Source organism: Mytilus trossulus, chromosome 14 (assembly GCF_036588685.1).
Source record: "Mytilus trossulus isolate FHL-02 chromosome 14, PNRI_Mtr1.1.1.hap1, whole genome shotgun sequence".
NCBI classification, from domain to species: Eukaryota; Metazoa; Mollusca; class Bivalvia; order Mytilida; family Mytilidae; genus Mytilus; species Mytilus trossulus.
The window spans coordinates 10,242,241-10,258,969 of NC_086386.1; the positions used below are offsets into that span (position 1 = coordinate 10,242,241).

The 16,729-nt window shown below is 32.1% G+C and overlaps 1 protein-coding gene across 1 annotated transcript in view; it reads left to right on the top strand.

The window, feature by feature from the left end:
- Nucleotides 1-16,487, top strand: part of LOC134697462 (uncharacterized) — a 105,970-nt gene extending 89,483 nt beyond the window's left edge. The window contains exons 4-10 of the mRNA XM_063559743.1: nucleotides 8,436-8,732; nucleotides 9,627-9,670; nucleotides 10,275-10,354; nucleotides 10,898-11,019; nucleotides 12,020-12,174; nucleotides 13,651-13,709; nucleotides 15,995-16,487. Of these exons, the coding sequence (XP_063415813.1) occupies nucleotides 8,436-8,732; nucleotides 9,627-9,670; nucleotides 10,275-10,354; nucleotides 10,898-11,019; nucleotides 12,020-12,174; nucleotides 13,651-13,709; nucleotides 15,995-16,487 (1,250 nt within the window). The remainder of the gene's footprint in view (nucleotides 1-8,435; nucleotides 8,733-9,626; nucleotides 9,671-10,274; nucleotides 10,355-10,897; nucleotides 11,020-12,019; nucleotides 12,175-13,650; nucleotides 13,710-15,994) is intronic.
- The last annotated feature ends 242 nt before the right edge of the window (nucleotides 16,488-16,729 follow it).

Below are 16,729 nucleotides of genomic sequence, written 5' to 3' on the forward strand. Positions count from 1 at the left end.
GTTAAATGTAGATTTTACTGTCGCAAATTGAGTTTACCTAGCGGAGCGGAGATAGATAAACGGATATTTGCGACAGTAAAATCAAGTTTTACGAAGGCGAAGCTTAAAATACAATACAGTTATCTCCATTCTAATGCCGCATCTTAAAATAAATGTTATTTTTTGGCTTAAAATGGCATTAATGAAAAAGTCCGCGAAACTGTCGCATTGTTTTTAGCATCTTTTAAACAATGTGACGTCATGTGTTTAATCTGGATGTCAAACATGAATACTTAAGGTATTTTTACTTTTCGTACGATTCATAATGGTTTCAATATAGTCTAAAAGAAGATTTTGAGGCTCAAAATGTGAATATCTTGTTTATTTTTTGAGAAATTATATAACCCAAAAAAATCGGAATTCAAAATGGTGGCTTTCTTAGTTACGGACTGGTAGAACGTGGAATCTAACCTCTCAAAATATTTATCAATGTCCAATGAAAATTATCGTTAGGCCAAATAAAATAAATGTGTGTTTCCTGTTTCATCTTTGAAAAAAATAGGGTAGGTAGGTAGGATTTTTTTTTTATTTTACCATTTTTTTTTACATTGAGTCTATGGGAGAGAAATCCTGACTTTAACAGTGCTTATTGAAAAATGACAAAAAAAAACTTTAGGGTAGGCTATTTCTAAGCTTAAAATATAGGGTAGGTAGGGAAACAGGAAACACACATGCTTTTTTATTTGGCCTTACTAACTAATTGCATTAGAATTAAAGGTTCATTCCGCTCTGGTAATTTTTTCTGAAATTACGGGCTTAGGTCTTGGATAAACTGTTGAAAATCACAGTTATACAGACTTTTTTTCACGCCTTCAGATTTTGAAATGATTTTTGATATGTGAGTCTACCATCATGTTTGTGTCCACATGTGTTGTTGAAATTGCAGATTTTTTTACTTTTTTGAGAAGCACCTATTGGCGTTTCTAGTTATACTAGAAATAGAAAGAATACTCTAAAACACATTTATTTCCATACAACCTTCATAAATGTGTCTAGTTTTCATGTCAAATGTAGATTTTGTTTTTAAATGGAAATAAAGAATAATGTTCTAAGTTTATCTGATACAATGTGTTTACATTATCATTTCTATTTTATATTAGAGTTCATATAAATGAAAAAGTGCATTGTCTAAAAATTTGTTTAAATCAAAATTAGACATTTTAGATTGCATTAATTTTTTAGGTCAACATAAGAGATCTGTTTCTGGTTGAATAATTTTTGTGTGCTTCATTAATATCATTTTAAAAAGTATAAAGGTACATGTAGATTAAAACTGTAATCTACAAAAATAATCAGAAATGAAAGATCTTCATATGACGAAACCCAACAAAAATTTGGAGGACCCTGATAATTCTTATTCTAATTATAAATTAGCTTAATACAAGCCCTACAAAAATTTGCTTTTCATCAATTGTTCTCAGCTTAAAAGTTACCTTATTGGCATTTACATTACATCTTGTTTCTGTATTGATGTAATATATAATTTATTTTCATTATTGCAGTTTTCGTACTCAAGTAATTCTTTTACAAAATGATTTTGGAAATGATTTTTCGGTAGCCAAAAATTTTTATTCAATTTTCCAGGCACTTGAGAAAGTGGCTGCAATATGTCATCAAATGGCCTTTAATATTGAATAAAACAAATTCCATGCTGTATAGAAAGCTTTCAAAGTCTATGAAGAGATAAATTAAGAATTAAAAAAAAGAGAAACTACAGCCTCACACAAATAAATCTACAATACAATATATGGAAAATAATTTGATATACAGCAACAAACGACAAGTTCCAAATTACAGGCCAGCGGCAGATTTAGGGGGTGGGGTGGGTTTCAGGGGGCCCTTTTTTGGGAAAAAATTTGGTTGCTTATATAGGGAATCATTGAAGCTTGACTGGAGTGGGCCCTCTCTTAGGCAGTCAGTAGGCCCCCACTTATGAAAATTTCTAGATCCGCCAGTGCAGGCTCCCGACTTGGGATTTGTAAATACAGAATGTGGAGGTGTATAACATTTTTGTGAGCATCCAAATGCAACCATCTCCAAAAGAGTACTTTTAGAATAATATTAAACTTGTAAAGTTTTCATTGGCTGAAATACTGCCACTAACCTGCACACTGTGCTGTTACATATTGTTTACAATAACTGTATCTATAATGATTGTTGTTATTATTTGTACATACCTCTAGTTTAGCCATTATTTTAGACTCTAATTCTGCATTGTTTATGTTCATTGTACTCAGTATTTCTGTTGAAGTGGAATGAATGTCTGCAGTAGTTGCCCCTATGTTTTGTATTCTGGTGTCAATCTGAATAAATGAAATACTTCCACTCATTTTAAGGATCTATATTGTTACCCTTTTCTGTTATTTTGTCCTTCTGGCAATCTGAATTTTATCACTACTTAGAATATTATTATGTTGTTAGAAAATTAAAAAATTGGGAATGTGTCCATGGGATTCCCCAGTTGGCATATAAAGGGAAATAACTCAAGAATGGTTAAAAAATGACACTACTGATTTTGTGATAATATGCATTGTCACAATGTGTATAATTTTAATAACATTAGATTTGAATACAACCTTACACCACTGTCCCAATGGTTGGGGGAGGGTTCATGGATCCCACTCACATGTTTTACCCTGCCACATTCTCTATGTGTGTGCCTGTCCCAAGTCAGGAGCCTGTAATTAAGTTGTTGTCATTTGTTTAAATGTTTCATATTTGTTTTTCATTCATTTTTGTTTAACATAAATTAGGCTGATAGTTTCCTCATTTGAATTGTTTTTAGCTCACCTGGTCCAAAGGACCAAGTGAGCTTTTCTCATCACTTTGCGTCCGTCGTCGTCTGTCGTCGTCGTCCTGCGTCCTACATTAACTTTTACAAAAATCTTCTCCTCTGAAACTAGTGGGCCATATTTAACCAAACTTGGCCACAATCATCATTGGGGTATTTAGTTTAAAAATTGTGTCCGATGACCCCACCAACCAACCAAGATGGCTGCCATGGCTAAAAATAGAACATAGGGGTAAAATGTAGTTTTTGGCTTATAACTCAAAAACCAAAGCATTTAGAGCAAATCGGACACGGGGGTAAAACTGTTTATCAGGTCAACATCTATCTGCCATGAAATTTTCAGATGAATCTGACATTCCGTTGTTAGGTTGCTGCCCCTGAATTGGTAATTTTAAGGAAATTTTGTTGTTTTTGGTTATTATCTTGAATTATATTATAGATAGAGATAAACTGTAAACAGCAATAATTTACAGCAAAGCAACACCTAAAAAAATCATTATTACCAAAATGGTCAATTGACCCCCTTAGGAGTTATTGCCCTTTATAGTCAATTTTTAACAATTTTCATAAAATTTGTTCATTTTTACTAACATTTTCCAGTGAAACTACTGGTCTAAATAGAGATAATTGTAAGCAGCAAGAATGTTCAGTAAAGTAAGTTCTATAAACTCATCACATTCACCAAAACACAATTTTGTCATAAATCCATCTGTGTCCTTAGTTGAATATTCACATAGACCAAGGTGATCGACACAGGCTCTTTAGAGCCTTTACTTTATATTAAGATAGAGAACATACACTAAATTTTCAAAAGTTTTTCTTTGTAAAGAGGCTTAAGGGCATACGATACAGTTTTGATCCAATAATGAAATATTTATGAATAATTGAATATAGGCTATTTTTAACTTGATTAAATCAAATATGTTATAAAAAAAATAAACCTTCATGTGCTACTTTCATGAAAATTGGTACAAATAATATACATACAAAATCAAAACAAATGTCATTTTAAAGAAGAGGGCTCCATGAACTCGTTGTTCAGGCTGTTATAAAATTCTAACTTGATCTATGTTTTGTAATTATAAACATTATGTATAGAATTCATAACATTTGGTGGAATCAAACAAAAGTTAGAGGATAAAAACAAAAAAATCCAGCAATTATTTTACCATTTTTAAAGGGATATAATTCTAAATGTGTAAAAATGACGCAATCTACATTCAAACTTTATCTAAGTTTCATAACATTTGGTCGAAGCAATATAAATTTTGAGAATTACAGAATGTATAGAGGTACAGATTAACAAGGATTAAACTTGGTGCCTCCTTCCCTTTGCTGGGGACATAAACAATAATTGAAAAATTTAAATTTAAATTAGATTTATAAATTAAATTTTCATATATAAAAATCTTTGATAAACACCCTGGAAACTGTACAGTCAAAAACTATATTAGATAAATAGATTTTTATGATATAATACCTCTTCAAGCTTTTGGTGGATGTCCAGGAGAAAAGCAACATATTTGTTGCATAATGAATCGTCCAATGGTCTGTTCTGTATTCTAATGAAGTCATCTTGTTTACTGGGGTCAAGTTGAAGGACATATGTTGTAAGATCTCCAAATAGTGTTGTATACTCAGCTTGAGTGATTTCACCTTTGGTGTTGTGGCTAAGGTAATTATTCTTAAACTGCCGCAGATCAGAAATCAATGATCGCTCATTTGGTGTCAGATTGCAGCAATTCATCAAAATCAGACTTGCCAAGGTTATGTCAAGGTCATCTAGTGTGATAGCTTTGGCTGAATACTTGCAGAAACAGTGATGGAAGCCTGGTGTTGGTTTCTCTGTATACAATAGATCCCATTGGCTGTAGTTAAGTGGAAGTGGACCATGATTTACACAGTTGGCACTGTCCACACAACATTGAATATTTTTATGACGGAGATGAAACAGGATGTGTATGACTGGTTTATTGTTGATGAAATCTTGTAGACTTCCTAACCCTTTACTTTTGTAGTCTTTCTTTAGCCTCTGTCTGAAAACTGGTGTAACGATCTCTAGCATAACAGAACCAACAATGAAGTAACGTCTACGGTCCTCTCTGTCCATTCTACAAGGGGAAAAATAAATACTGAACTCTTATACTGTTTTGTTTTCAGAACAAGAATAATTTTCATTTATTTGTGAAATTTTGCACATGTGAGGTGAGTTATACCCTGCTACTATAAATCTAAGATATTGGACCAAGGTGTGAGATTTTGATGGGTCACCTGGTGCAAAAGGCATCTTAGACCATTTTTCATCCTATTTCTTGACTTGGATGCTAATAGATGTATCCCACTGCAGTCTGTGTGTAAAGTGTAAGGCAGTGAATACATTTACCACACGAGTTACGACCATAGAGTGAAACTGAAACGGGTATGGCAGTCTTAAATCAGTTGCCTCATTTTCGTTTAAAATATTTATTTTACCCCTTTGTCTTGGTTCTCTCAATAAAACTTAAAATATTGTATGAGAATAGGATGATACTATGACTGTAGTCTATTTATATGTTGTTTACCAGACATTTAGAGATGTTGTCAACTTTCAATTTTAAAGATAATAAACAAATTGATAAAAAAGGTACAAATGAAAGAGGAATAATGCAAAAATAGTATTTACTAACCTGAGTTTTGTCTGCTTTTTGATTTCTTGTCAATATTTTACATTTTACTAGACAAAATGTCAGAAACTATTGTCCTTGTAAACTACTACTTGGAAATACCCATTTCTATATTTAGAATTTGAATCACATGTCATGGTGATAAAACCTGTGTCTATTTTTAAAACTTCATTTTAACTATGCTAATAATAATAGAATATCCACCAAGACCAAATAAAAATGGATATAAACCACAATTTTTTTTCTAAGATATCAATTTGCTTTATAAACAATTCTCTTGTAGGTTATCATTGTCTTAAAACAACTTTTGTTATTGTTTCTTAAGAATTTTTACTATAGGTCAGATATGTTTATCACCCTATCCTATCCTAAGAAATTTTAGAAAATGAGACCTGCTGAATCTAAGGATATTGCAAACTTTATTTCCATATCTGTACCTTAACCCTTTCCTCCATAATGACGCTTTTTGACACCACCCCCTTTACTCCATAATGACGCCTTTTGACGCCTTTGTAGTACCTCAGTTGAACTGCTTTGGCTACAAAGTGTCCGCAATAGCCTTAATAAAATTTGTATCCAATATGAAAAGGAATCTATACTATTAAACGAGAAGACCTCATTTTGGGTGTCGCTTCTCTTCTTTCCACAATAAATTAATCATCATGCCTCTGTGTCCTATATGTACAGTGCATAATCGCATTTGTCATCCATTCATATGATTATTCAGATTGAGTTATTTTGGGAGAAAAACGAGAAAAAAGGTGTCCGGATATGTTTCCGTCATTGGACGAAATTTTAAGTCAGATTAGACTTCCGGTTTTCGTTTTTCTGTATACTTTGAACATACATATACTACGAATAAAGTGTATTTTCTGTCTGATATCCGTCATTGGACGAAATTTAAGTCAGAGTAGAACTTTGGTTTGCGTTTTTCTGTATACTTTGAACATACATATACTACGAATACAGTGTATTTTCTGTCTGATACCATTTTCAAGTTTACTATCCACGGCGGTCACAGGGTTTATTAAATAGAGATCGATGGGTCTGTAATAATATATCAATGGTCATCAATGACCACCGTGGATCGATTATTAAACTGAGAATTGAATGTAAAAAGAAAAATACACTTTATTTATAGTAATGAATGAGGGGGGAGGGGCAGGACCTTTTCGGGAAGTCGGGAAAGGGTGTCTTTAAGATCGAAATTTCAGGTATTTCATGTTTTTAAACCCGGGATATCTGTACCAGGACCCCTCCGACCCCCTTTATTAATGTTCATAATATACAGAAAAGCCCTAAAATTATTCATGTGTCATTAAAATTAATAGAGAACATAAAAAAAAAGGATTTTTTTTGTGGAAAAAGGGGGAGCCGGGCTAGAAAAACAATTATCCTGTCCCAAATTACCTAGGAATTTTGATACCTATTCTGAAATCTCCAGTCATTAATTTTTTTACAAAAAAAGAAGATGTGACCTTTTCGGGACGTCGGGAAAGGGTGTTTTTAAGATCGAAACTTCAGGATTGGTGTTCATAATATACAGATAAGCGCTAAAATTATTCCTGTGTCATAGAGAACATACAAAAAAAATACCTATTCTGAAAAAAAGAAGATGTGGTATGAATGCCAATGAGACAGCTCTCCACAAGAGACCAAAATGACACCGAAATCAACATTTTACGGCCTTCAACAATAAGCAAAAGCCGATACTGCATAGTCTGATATAAAAGGACCCGAAATGACAAAATAAAATAATTCAAATGAGAAAACTAACAGTCTTATTTATGTACAAAAAATGATCGAAAAACAAATATGAAACACATAAACAGACAACAACCACTGAATTACAGGCTCCTTACTTCAATGTTCATAATATTCTAAATGTATGTTCATAATGAAATTAATAGAAAACAAAAAAATGGGAATTTTTGAAATAAAGGAGGAGGGTTAAAAAACATTTTCCTGTCCCAAAGTACCTATGGCTTTTGATTCTTTTCCTGAAATTCTCAAGTCATTAAATCTTTTACAAAATTCTTCCTGCAACACTTTACATACTTTCAACTACGCTCTGAATGCCCGCGATTTCGCGGGTGTGTTCTAGTATATGACTGAAATTTATTTGATGAAATATTTGTTTTTCGAGATGCTTTAATACTTTAAAGCATATATTCAGCATTTTATTGAAAAATCCTATGCGAATCAAGTATGCAAATAAAAGATTCTAATGGAGGAAAGGGTTAAGTGCTCAAATGTATAGCATTTTAAACGAAAACTGGAATCCATCTTGAATAAATGAGAAATGTACAGGTTAAAAAGGTGCTTCAAATATGCATGGCTGCACAATTTCCCAAGAATTGTATATTCAACTTCGCAGGACAGAATTAAATGCAAATGTTGTATTTTGTTCGCTACTAACGACTACCACAGACAATTTGTTTTAAAAAAAAACATTGGGTAAAGCAAACGGTGAATGTTAATCAAATAAATAAAAAATATTACAGGAAATTATGATTCAGTTTTTTTTCTTGAAGTTACACCTTTTTGAACTTATTTGCCCAAATATATTATTGCAACAACTTGTCATCGCAACTCCTCTGAAACCTCTCAACAGAATTTCATGAAACCTTTTAGAATATAAGGACATATTATGTAGATGTGCATATTGACATGAAATTATAATTCAATTTCTTTTTCTTACAGTTATTTATTTTGTCCATTGAAAATGTGGGGATTTGGGGTATGTGAGTGCACTCACTAAGGTTCTTCAATTTGTATAGTGGTCATTTCTTAGTTTTTGTGGTTTTGTTATTTACAGATACTATAAGGAATTGGTCAACTAAATTGTATAAGCTATATATGTTACATAAGTTATAAAATTCCACATAATTGATAAACAACTTTCTAATGTCATATTGTCAAATGTTATGTATTTTTTCCAGATAGTTTTTGCAAGTCTATGAATGATTTACTTGGTGTTCGAGGTGATGATTGTGAGTCTGTTACATCTAACTCACCAATTCCAGGTACACCAATAGAGATTGAGAGGGATCTGAGGCATACAAAGACACCTAACAGTACACAAAATATTCCCAACAATGATGTGAAAGGGTCATCACCATTTCAAGAGAAATATTCTGATGCATCATCCAAGTTAGATAACTCTTCAGTAACTGAGGACAGTACTGAATATACCAAGTCTTTGTTGGTAAACCAGATACCAGGAAATCAGTATAATGGTAATGTGTGTGCATACTATCATGTTATGTCATATTGTATTACCTATTATGCTTATACTAATAATCTGTGATTAAAGTTACTTTCATAAATGTGTCCAGTCTACAAATTATCATCAAACTGTATTTGAAATATTGTACAATTACATTAAAACATTAATTTGGCCCTAAACAAATATTTTTTTTAAAAGTTTTCAGCTCATTTTGGATAAAACTATGATAGAAAGGGGAAACTGTTCTCAAAACACGATCAAAATTAACATTTTACTCTTCTAGCCTGGGAAAGTGGCTTAACACTAACAGCGCAACAAATGAAGACTCTAAAATTGATTTGTAAATGCTTAATTCATCAGACCAGCACTTAAGCACCCCAATGTTTAGTTCTTATCTTGTAAATGTATATACAGTTGCAGTAAAAACAAACAACAGATGGCAAGTTCTAGATCTACACAATTGATGGTTATACATGGCAAATTAACTAGAGGACTCTTTAATAATTTTAAATTATCTATTTACAAATTCCATATACAAGTTCCATATGAACCATTTATAGTCCTCAGAGATTCTAGATCTTAAATTCCTGAATCTTTCTTCCAAAAAATAATATGTATTGTATTTCATAATTTGTAAGAACTTTCAGCTAGAACTTTACAAAAAGAAATTTTGTTTTTTACATGTATATATTCTTGAACCATGAATTTGAATATTCAATTAAATATCGAATAGCCACGGAATTTAAAAAAGAGAAGTTTTCTTCAGTCTCAAAATTAGTTCCAACGACAAAATTGAAACCATCGTAATATTACCTGGATTCCTATAATTTCATCTTTATATGTGACATATCGGCCATTTTATTGTAAGATGTTTTATCAGCAAGTCATATTTTTACATTTACAGATATAGAGGTGTATATTGGAAATCTGGAAGAATCTGTGACAAAGGTAAATCTTATTAAATAATTAACTGTGTTTAATATCTGTCTCTAAAAGTTTTATTGAACCCAGTGGCACATCATATTTTCACTGCTTTAGATCATCTGTACTAAAAGGATTATATCCGTTATTGTCATCTTTCGCCTCCAGAGAGATTATTTAGCGCCCCTCTCAGTTATGATTTATTGACTCTGCTAAGTTTACCCATTGGTGGCCTTTCGGTTAGTTTCTAATCTTTGGTCGGGTTGTTGTCTCTTTGACACATTCCTCATTTCTATTCTCAATTTTAGTTTATGTTAAGGTTTATTTAAAAGGAACAACTTAGGATAAGTGAACAGTAGTTGGTATGCAGTTGTATTAGCATTGGCGCATCTCATTTCCAGGGAGATTGTTTAGCCATTTACCTTCAGTTATGGTTCATTGACTTCGAATATTTGCCAAACTTACATGTCAAAGTGTTGCTATTTTAATTTCAACATTTGCATTATCCAAATTACCAAAAAGTGCGACCTATCTCTGTGATAACAGTTAATTGGATTTAACTATTTAAGAGAAACTTTTATATATTGATTTCACTGCTTTTAAGATGATTGTTTTCATATATATATTGAAGCCTGATGTGGAAGAATTAGTAAGAGATTTTCACCCTACAATTGTGAGAGTAAGAACAAATAAGGAAGATAGAAGAAAAGTGTAAGTACTTAGCTAAATAGATGAACAATAAAAGAGATGTGACTGATGTGTAAAATATTATTATTTGGACAACTCTACACAATTTTATCTACATGACTATTAGTATAATAGGTGATGTAGGTTTGTTGAAATGTATAAAAGATGATTATGTATAATGGAATAAGAAAAACAGATGAGACAAATGGACGCCAAGTATGATTGCATTGTGGTGAGTAGTTAAAGGAGATGATTTTGGAATGTATGATTGTAAAACCCAAGTATTTCCGATTTTGAAATAAGTTAAATAGAAACAAAAAAAACTCAACAAACAAACAAAGGGAATCATTATAAGAACATTCCTACCAAGAAAAGAACCAAATTAGCAAGTCAAATATTATCATTAACAATCTTAGACTCAGAGAAATTTTTTTTTTTTTTTTTATATGAAATAATCAAATCATTCATGTTAGTTATGTTTGGTTTTCTATTAAAGGTAATCTGTTTTAAAATTCACATACAACCACATAGTCAACATATATTCTAAAAATAGTTTTCTTTATACAGGTTTGCTTTTGTTAAATTCAGACAGTTGTCCCATGCAGAAAATTGTGTAAGAACAATAAATGAAATTTGTCACAGAGGAAGATTTATAAAAGCTCGTTTATCTGGAGCATCATTGGACAAAGGTATAACACCAAGGCCTCTGGATACATATAAAAAGTTCTTCTTACAGAGCTAAATTGTGCTCAACAAATAAAATTCAGTAACTTGACTGGTTCATTTCTGAGTTTAAGTTGATGAGTATATATGTGCTTTATATGACGAATCCTTCAACCAATGCTTTTTCAAATTTTATGATGTTGTTACTGATTACAAAATGAGATTCATATGTATTGGTCCAGGATGGAAACTAGCTCGAAAATATGTTGCTTCTGTACAACATATAAAGAACCCTTCAACCAATTCAAAAATTTAGAAGCTCACTATTACCATTATCAAATATAACAAATTTACATTTCATGTTGAATATTATCTTGGTCAAAATATAACCAACGTTGGCTGATGTCACATCTACAACCAATCAATCAATTAATTCAATATTCTAATGCAATTATTTTGTATCAATAGCTCTGATTGGATGACAGTAAGTGCGCAATTCTCTAGCTCCTTGTCTGTAACTAAGGAAGCCCATATTTTGAATTGTGGAATGAATTAACATGTAATTTCAACAATAAGAAGCAAAAAAACTCACAGGTTGCACCTGCAAATCTTCTTTTTATCACATTTTGTTACATTCTGAAGCAACAAAGAAGCCAAAAAACGCAGGCATTTAGGTTTGACAAGGAAGCAAACCTATGACATCATCTAGTTGAGGGGCAAAAGAAGATAACATCTTTTTTGCAGAATTTACTTAAATGAAAATTTTACACTGAATTTATTATCGAAATTGAATAATGAACTTGTTTTGTTGTAGAAAAGAGATAACTGTATTCAAAGCTTTGGGGACACCCATTGGTAGTTTTACTGTCAGAAAAAACTGTTTATCTGTCTCCACTTTGCACACCAGGTAAACTAAATTTGCGACAGTAAACCTTCTTATGGACAGCAGCAAAGCTTCAAATACAATACAGTTATTTCTAAAATATACTGTTTGTTTTGTTCTTAAATTTCATTAAACATTTAAAGAGAAGAAAGAAAATTATGTTTATCAAGTAAAAACACCAACATCAAGTCTCACAACAGAAAATGACTCCTGTTATAACGAGTTAAAGCCAGATGTACATGGGCGTTTCAGCCTGTGTTATCCAAGGGACAATGAATCTCCTGGAACATCATCTCAGGTACCAGTATAATGTAATAAATAATTAGTTAAGCAGTATTCATATTGATGTTACAGCATGTATTATTCCAGAGATGGGAAAGTAAAGTGTATATTGTGAATTCTATTAAAAGAATCCAAGGGTGTGATATAAGCTTAAACAATAAATGAAGAAAACATATAACAACCAAAAAACAACCACTGAATTACAGGCTTTTGTCTAAATTAAGATTAGGACAGGGTAAACAATGGATCAACAGTCTAACCTCTCCTATTATGGGACAGTGGTATAGCCCTGAAACAGCCCCTATCCTTTGACAGTGTTTATTCCAGGACAGTGGTATAGCCTTGAAACCTTCCCTAACCTGGGACAGAGGTGCTGACCTCAAACTCCTCTTTCCTTGGACAGTGATAAAGCCCACAAACCTCCCCTATTCTTGGACAGTGATGAAGCCCTCAAATCTCCCCTATCCTGGGACAGTGATGTAGCCCTCAAACCTCCCCTATTCTTGGACAGTGATGTAGCCCTCAAATCTCCCCTATCCTGGGACAGTGATGTAGCCCTCAAATCTTCCCTATTCTGGGACAGTGGTGTAGCCCTCAAACATCCTCTATCCTAAGACAGTGGTGAAGTCCTCAAAACTGGTTTCCTATTTTGGTTCTCCATTGAGTTCAGTATTTTTGTGATTTTACTTTTTATCCCTGGACAGTGGTGTAGTTCTCAAACTTTTCTTATCCTGGGACAGTGGTGAAGTCCTCAAACTTTCCCTATCCTGGGACTGTTGGTTAGGCCTCAAACCCCTATCCTTATATTGAAGTACAATACCAATACATATAATGTCAATGGAAACAGAACACTTTAATTTAGACGCTTTTGCAAAAAGTTTAAACGACATCACTGATATAGAAGGATCTTCGGAATAGTCAAAATAAATAAACTTTTAACATTGCATATTGAAATTCTAGTACACGTATAACACATAGTTCTAAGCAAGTGTGGATGCTAAAAGATTGCATTGAAAATGAACATTGAGGTTTGACTAAAAACATATATTTTCTACAACTATCAGCATAATTATTAAAGAATGTAAATTGCTCTCTTAGAATTAGTGAATTATGTTGTTGTTTGGCTATGGTCTCAATGTCTACATTGAACTTTTCTTAACTTGAAACCCATGATAGATGAAAAGTAGTGTCTATACAAGTGATGTAATTGTTGTTTCAATATTGTAATACATTCCAATTAAAAAAAAACTTAATGGATAAAATGTATATATATAAAGTATCTGTTAAGATACAACACTATAACAGGAGAGGTTCATGTCATTTATTTAGTACAAATAAAAAATAAAATTTGTTCTTTTTAAGATTGATTCATTTTGTGTATAAATCTATCCTCTATATCCAAGATATTTTGGACATGTTGGAGTTATTTCCCTTCATTCATTTACGAGGATTGTATAAGTTAGATAAAAAAGAGTTTGTTATCATTTTGTAGGCTGTTGCTGAGAAATTCAACATGATCAATGACTTCAGAGAGGTTCATTTTACCACAGGGTAGGTAGTTGAAAGGAGAAGGTCCAGTAAGACCCCTTTTTGGCCCCAAAATATAGCAGTTTTACAAAATTGTTTAAATTTAAACTTTTATTTATTTATTGGACAGAAGAATGCATCTGCTACATAAATATGGGCTGTTTTTTGACAATGCAATGCACATATATCATGTAGTAGCACCATTAAGTCATGCTAAATTACTGAAATCTTCACAATTCTAGCTTTTTAGTTAAATTTGTAAAACGAAAGTGGTCGCATTCGTGTTCATCCTTAAAATTGAAATGTAAGTTATATATGATGATAATACATAACATAAATAAAGGTTAAGGATGAACAGGGATGCGGCCACTTCCATTTTTGACAAAGACCATCTGAAAAGTGACATTTTTCGCCATATTTGGTAAATTTTTCATATTTGAGCTTGAATCGGATCATGTTTAATGACTAAATCAGTTAAAATCTTTCACTTAAACTAATTGAATGGATTGAAATACATACTTATCTGTTTAAAAAGTAATCAAAATCGCATTCGTGTTCATCCTTAAAATTGAAATGTAAGTTATATATGATGATAATACATAACATAAATAAAGGTTAAAGATGAACAGGGATGCAGCCACTTCCATTTTTGACAAAGACCATCTGAAAAGTGACATTTTTCGCCATATTTGGTAAATTTTTCATATTTGAGCTTGAATCGGATCATGTTTAATGACTAAATCAGTTAAAATCTTTCACATAAACTAATTGAATCAATTGAAATAAATACGTATGTGTTTAAAAAGTAATCAAAATCTTTCTTCAAATGAACCAGAAATTTGAGGCCAAAAAAAGTCCTTACCAGACCTATTTCGGACTGATTAATTTTTTCTTCTTTTTATTCCTTGTTACATAGAATAATGGTAACTTATTTACCAAATTGCAAATCAATTTGAAAAAAGAAATCATTTTGCATACCTACCAACCCTTTGTTTTGAGCGATAGTCTCCAATATTAATGACGAAATTCCAGAAATCCCGGCATGCCAGTCTTCTAATTACAACACATGCAGGCTGCAGCAGTAGGCAATACCAAATCTGAGCACAATAACATTTTACTAAAGACCCAGGCAAATAATATCATTCAACTAAGTCATCATGGTGACTGAATAAAACAAATATGACTAAAAGTAATGTTGTTATTACAGTTTTATTGTCTTTTTTTAGGATTAAAACAGAATAGTAGTTCAAACTTTTTAATGATTTTATTTATTATAAAATCCTTTGATGTGTGAGCTGAACATTTCCATGTATTTACTTTACCTAAAGAATTTACAGGTTTACCAATTATAAAACTGAATACAGTACAAAAATAACAAAACATGATAATTGTTTAAAGTCTTCAGGATGTAGGGGTAACTTATATATTTTGTTTTTAGCTAACCAGACTTGAAGGGCCATGTGAGATATTCTCATGATGTGGGGTCCATAGTCTGTTGTATGTGTTATCATTTTACATTTCTGAACGTCTTCAAGTGAACAATTGAATGGAATGGAACCAAACATGGAATGAATGTTCCTTATGAGGTGCTGACCAAGTGTCATTACTTTAAAGCCAATCCATCATCCAAGATGGCCATCAGCCTGGACTACAGTTTAACATATGACCCTATTGGAAATACATACAAATGTCTTCTTTTAGAGAACCACTAAATGGAATGCAACCAAACATGAATATTTCTTGTGAGGTGCTTTTTTTTAAGCCATCATATAATCCAAGATGGCCACCAGTAAAGTGATGTTTTTTTTAAGCTTCTTGAAGAAACTGCCTCATTAAATATTTGTGTTAGTGGGGAACCTAGTATACCATAGATTCATAAGGGAAATATATACAAATGTGTTAGAAAACAATTGAATTGAATGAACACAAACATGTCATGAATGTTCCTTATGAGGTCCTGATGATTTGTTGCTGCTTTGTTGCTGATTTTCTGTTCAAATGGCCATCAGGTTTTGGCTTCAATCATTATTTTGGTATCTGTTATAATTTTTAATCTATATTTACTTGATTTGTAAAACCAATATTAAAAGTGATAGGTGAGTGACACAATCTCTAATTAGTTCAACAATTCACAATGGGTTTTCAGTGTTATTAAGTAATTTGTTCTCTCATGTCAGAGATTGTTGTAAAACTATTGTAATAGTACTATCATTTAAGAATGATCTTTGTGAGGTTTATTTCTAAGAAAGACGCTGTTTTTTCACGTCAGGGATTGTAGTATAACTATTGTAATAGTACTATCATTTCAGAATGATCTTTGTGAGGTTTACATCTAAGAAAGGAGCAGTGGAAGCCTTTGAAAAGTTTTACAAAGAACTGGATATGAGAGTAGCTCATAACAAACATGACAGAAGAAAACAGTTTGAAACAACAAGACAATGGAACAAGGGATCGTTTCAAAGTAAATCCTTACATCAAATTACCTCAGAACATTTAAACAAGCAATATTCACATCCAACCACAGAAGTTTCTAACAATATGACATCACATGGTAACTCATCTTCTCTAGTTGATACAAAACATAAAAGCATAGGCACAGCTTACAGTTATTCCACGGATGAAGAGAAAACAGAGCCATCGCATTATGAACAAACAAGTCATGGAACATGTGCAAGTTGGGGTAAAGAGACAGAATATCAGAAATGGACTATGCCAGGTGGAAATTCAGATGATCAAGAGGCTATTGATGAGGAAATGAAAAGTATTTCTGTAAGTCAAGTAATAAATCTACTTGAATCCTAAGTATTCCTGTTAATGTAGACATAATATTATTTAAGTAAGTACAATTTGTTAAGTTAACAAAAACTAGAGATCATTTGAACTGCAGAATTTACCAAATTTAAGTTGCCATGATTAAAATTAAATGCAGAATGTGTCCTCATAGGTGAAGGAAACTAGGTATTGTATATCTGCTCTCAGGTGTGATAGTAAGAGAACTGATTCCCACTGAGAAATTAAACCTATCATTCACATTTGTCAACTGA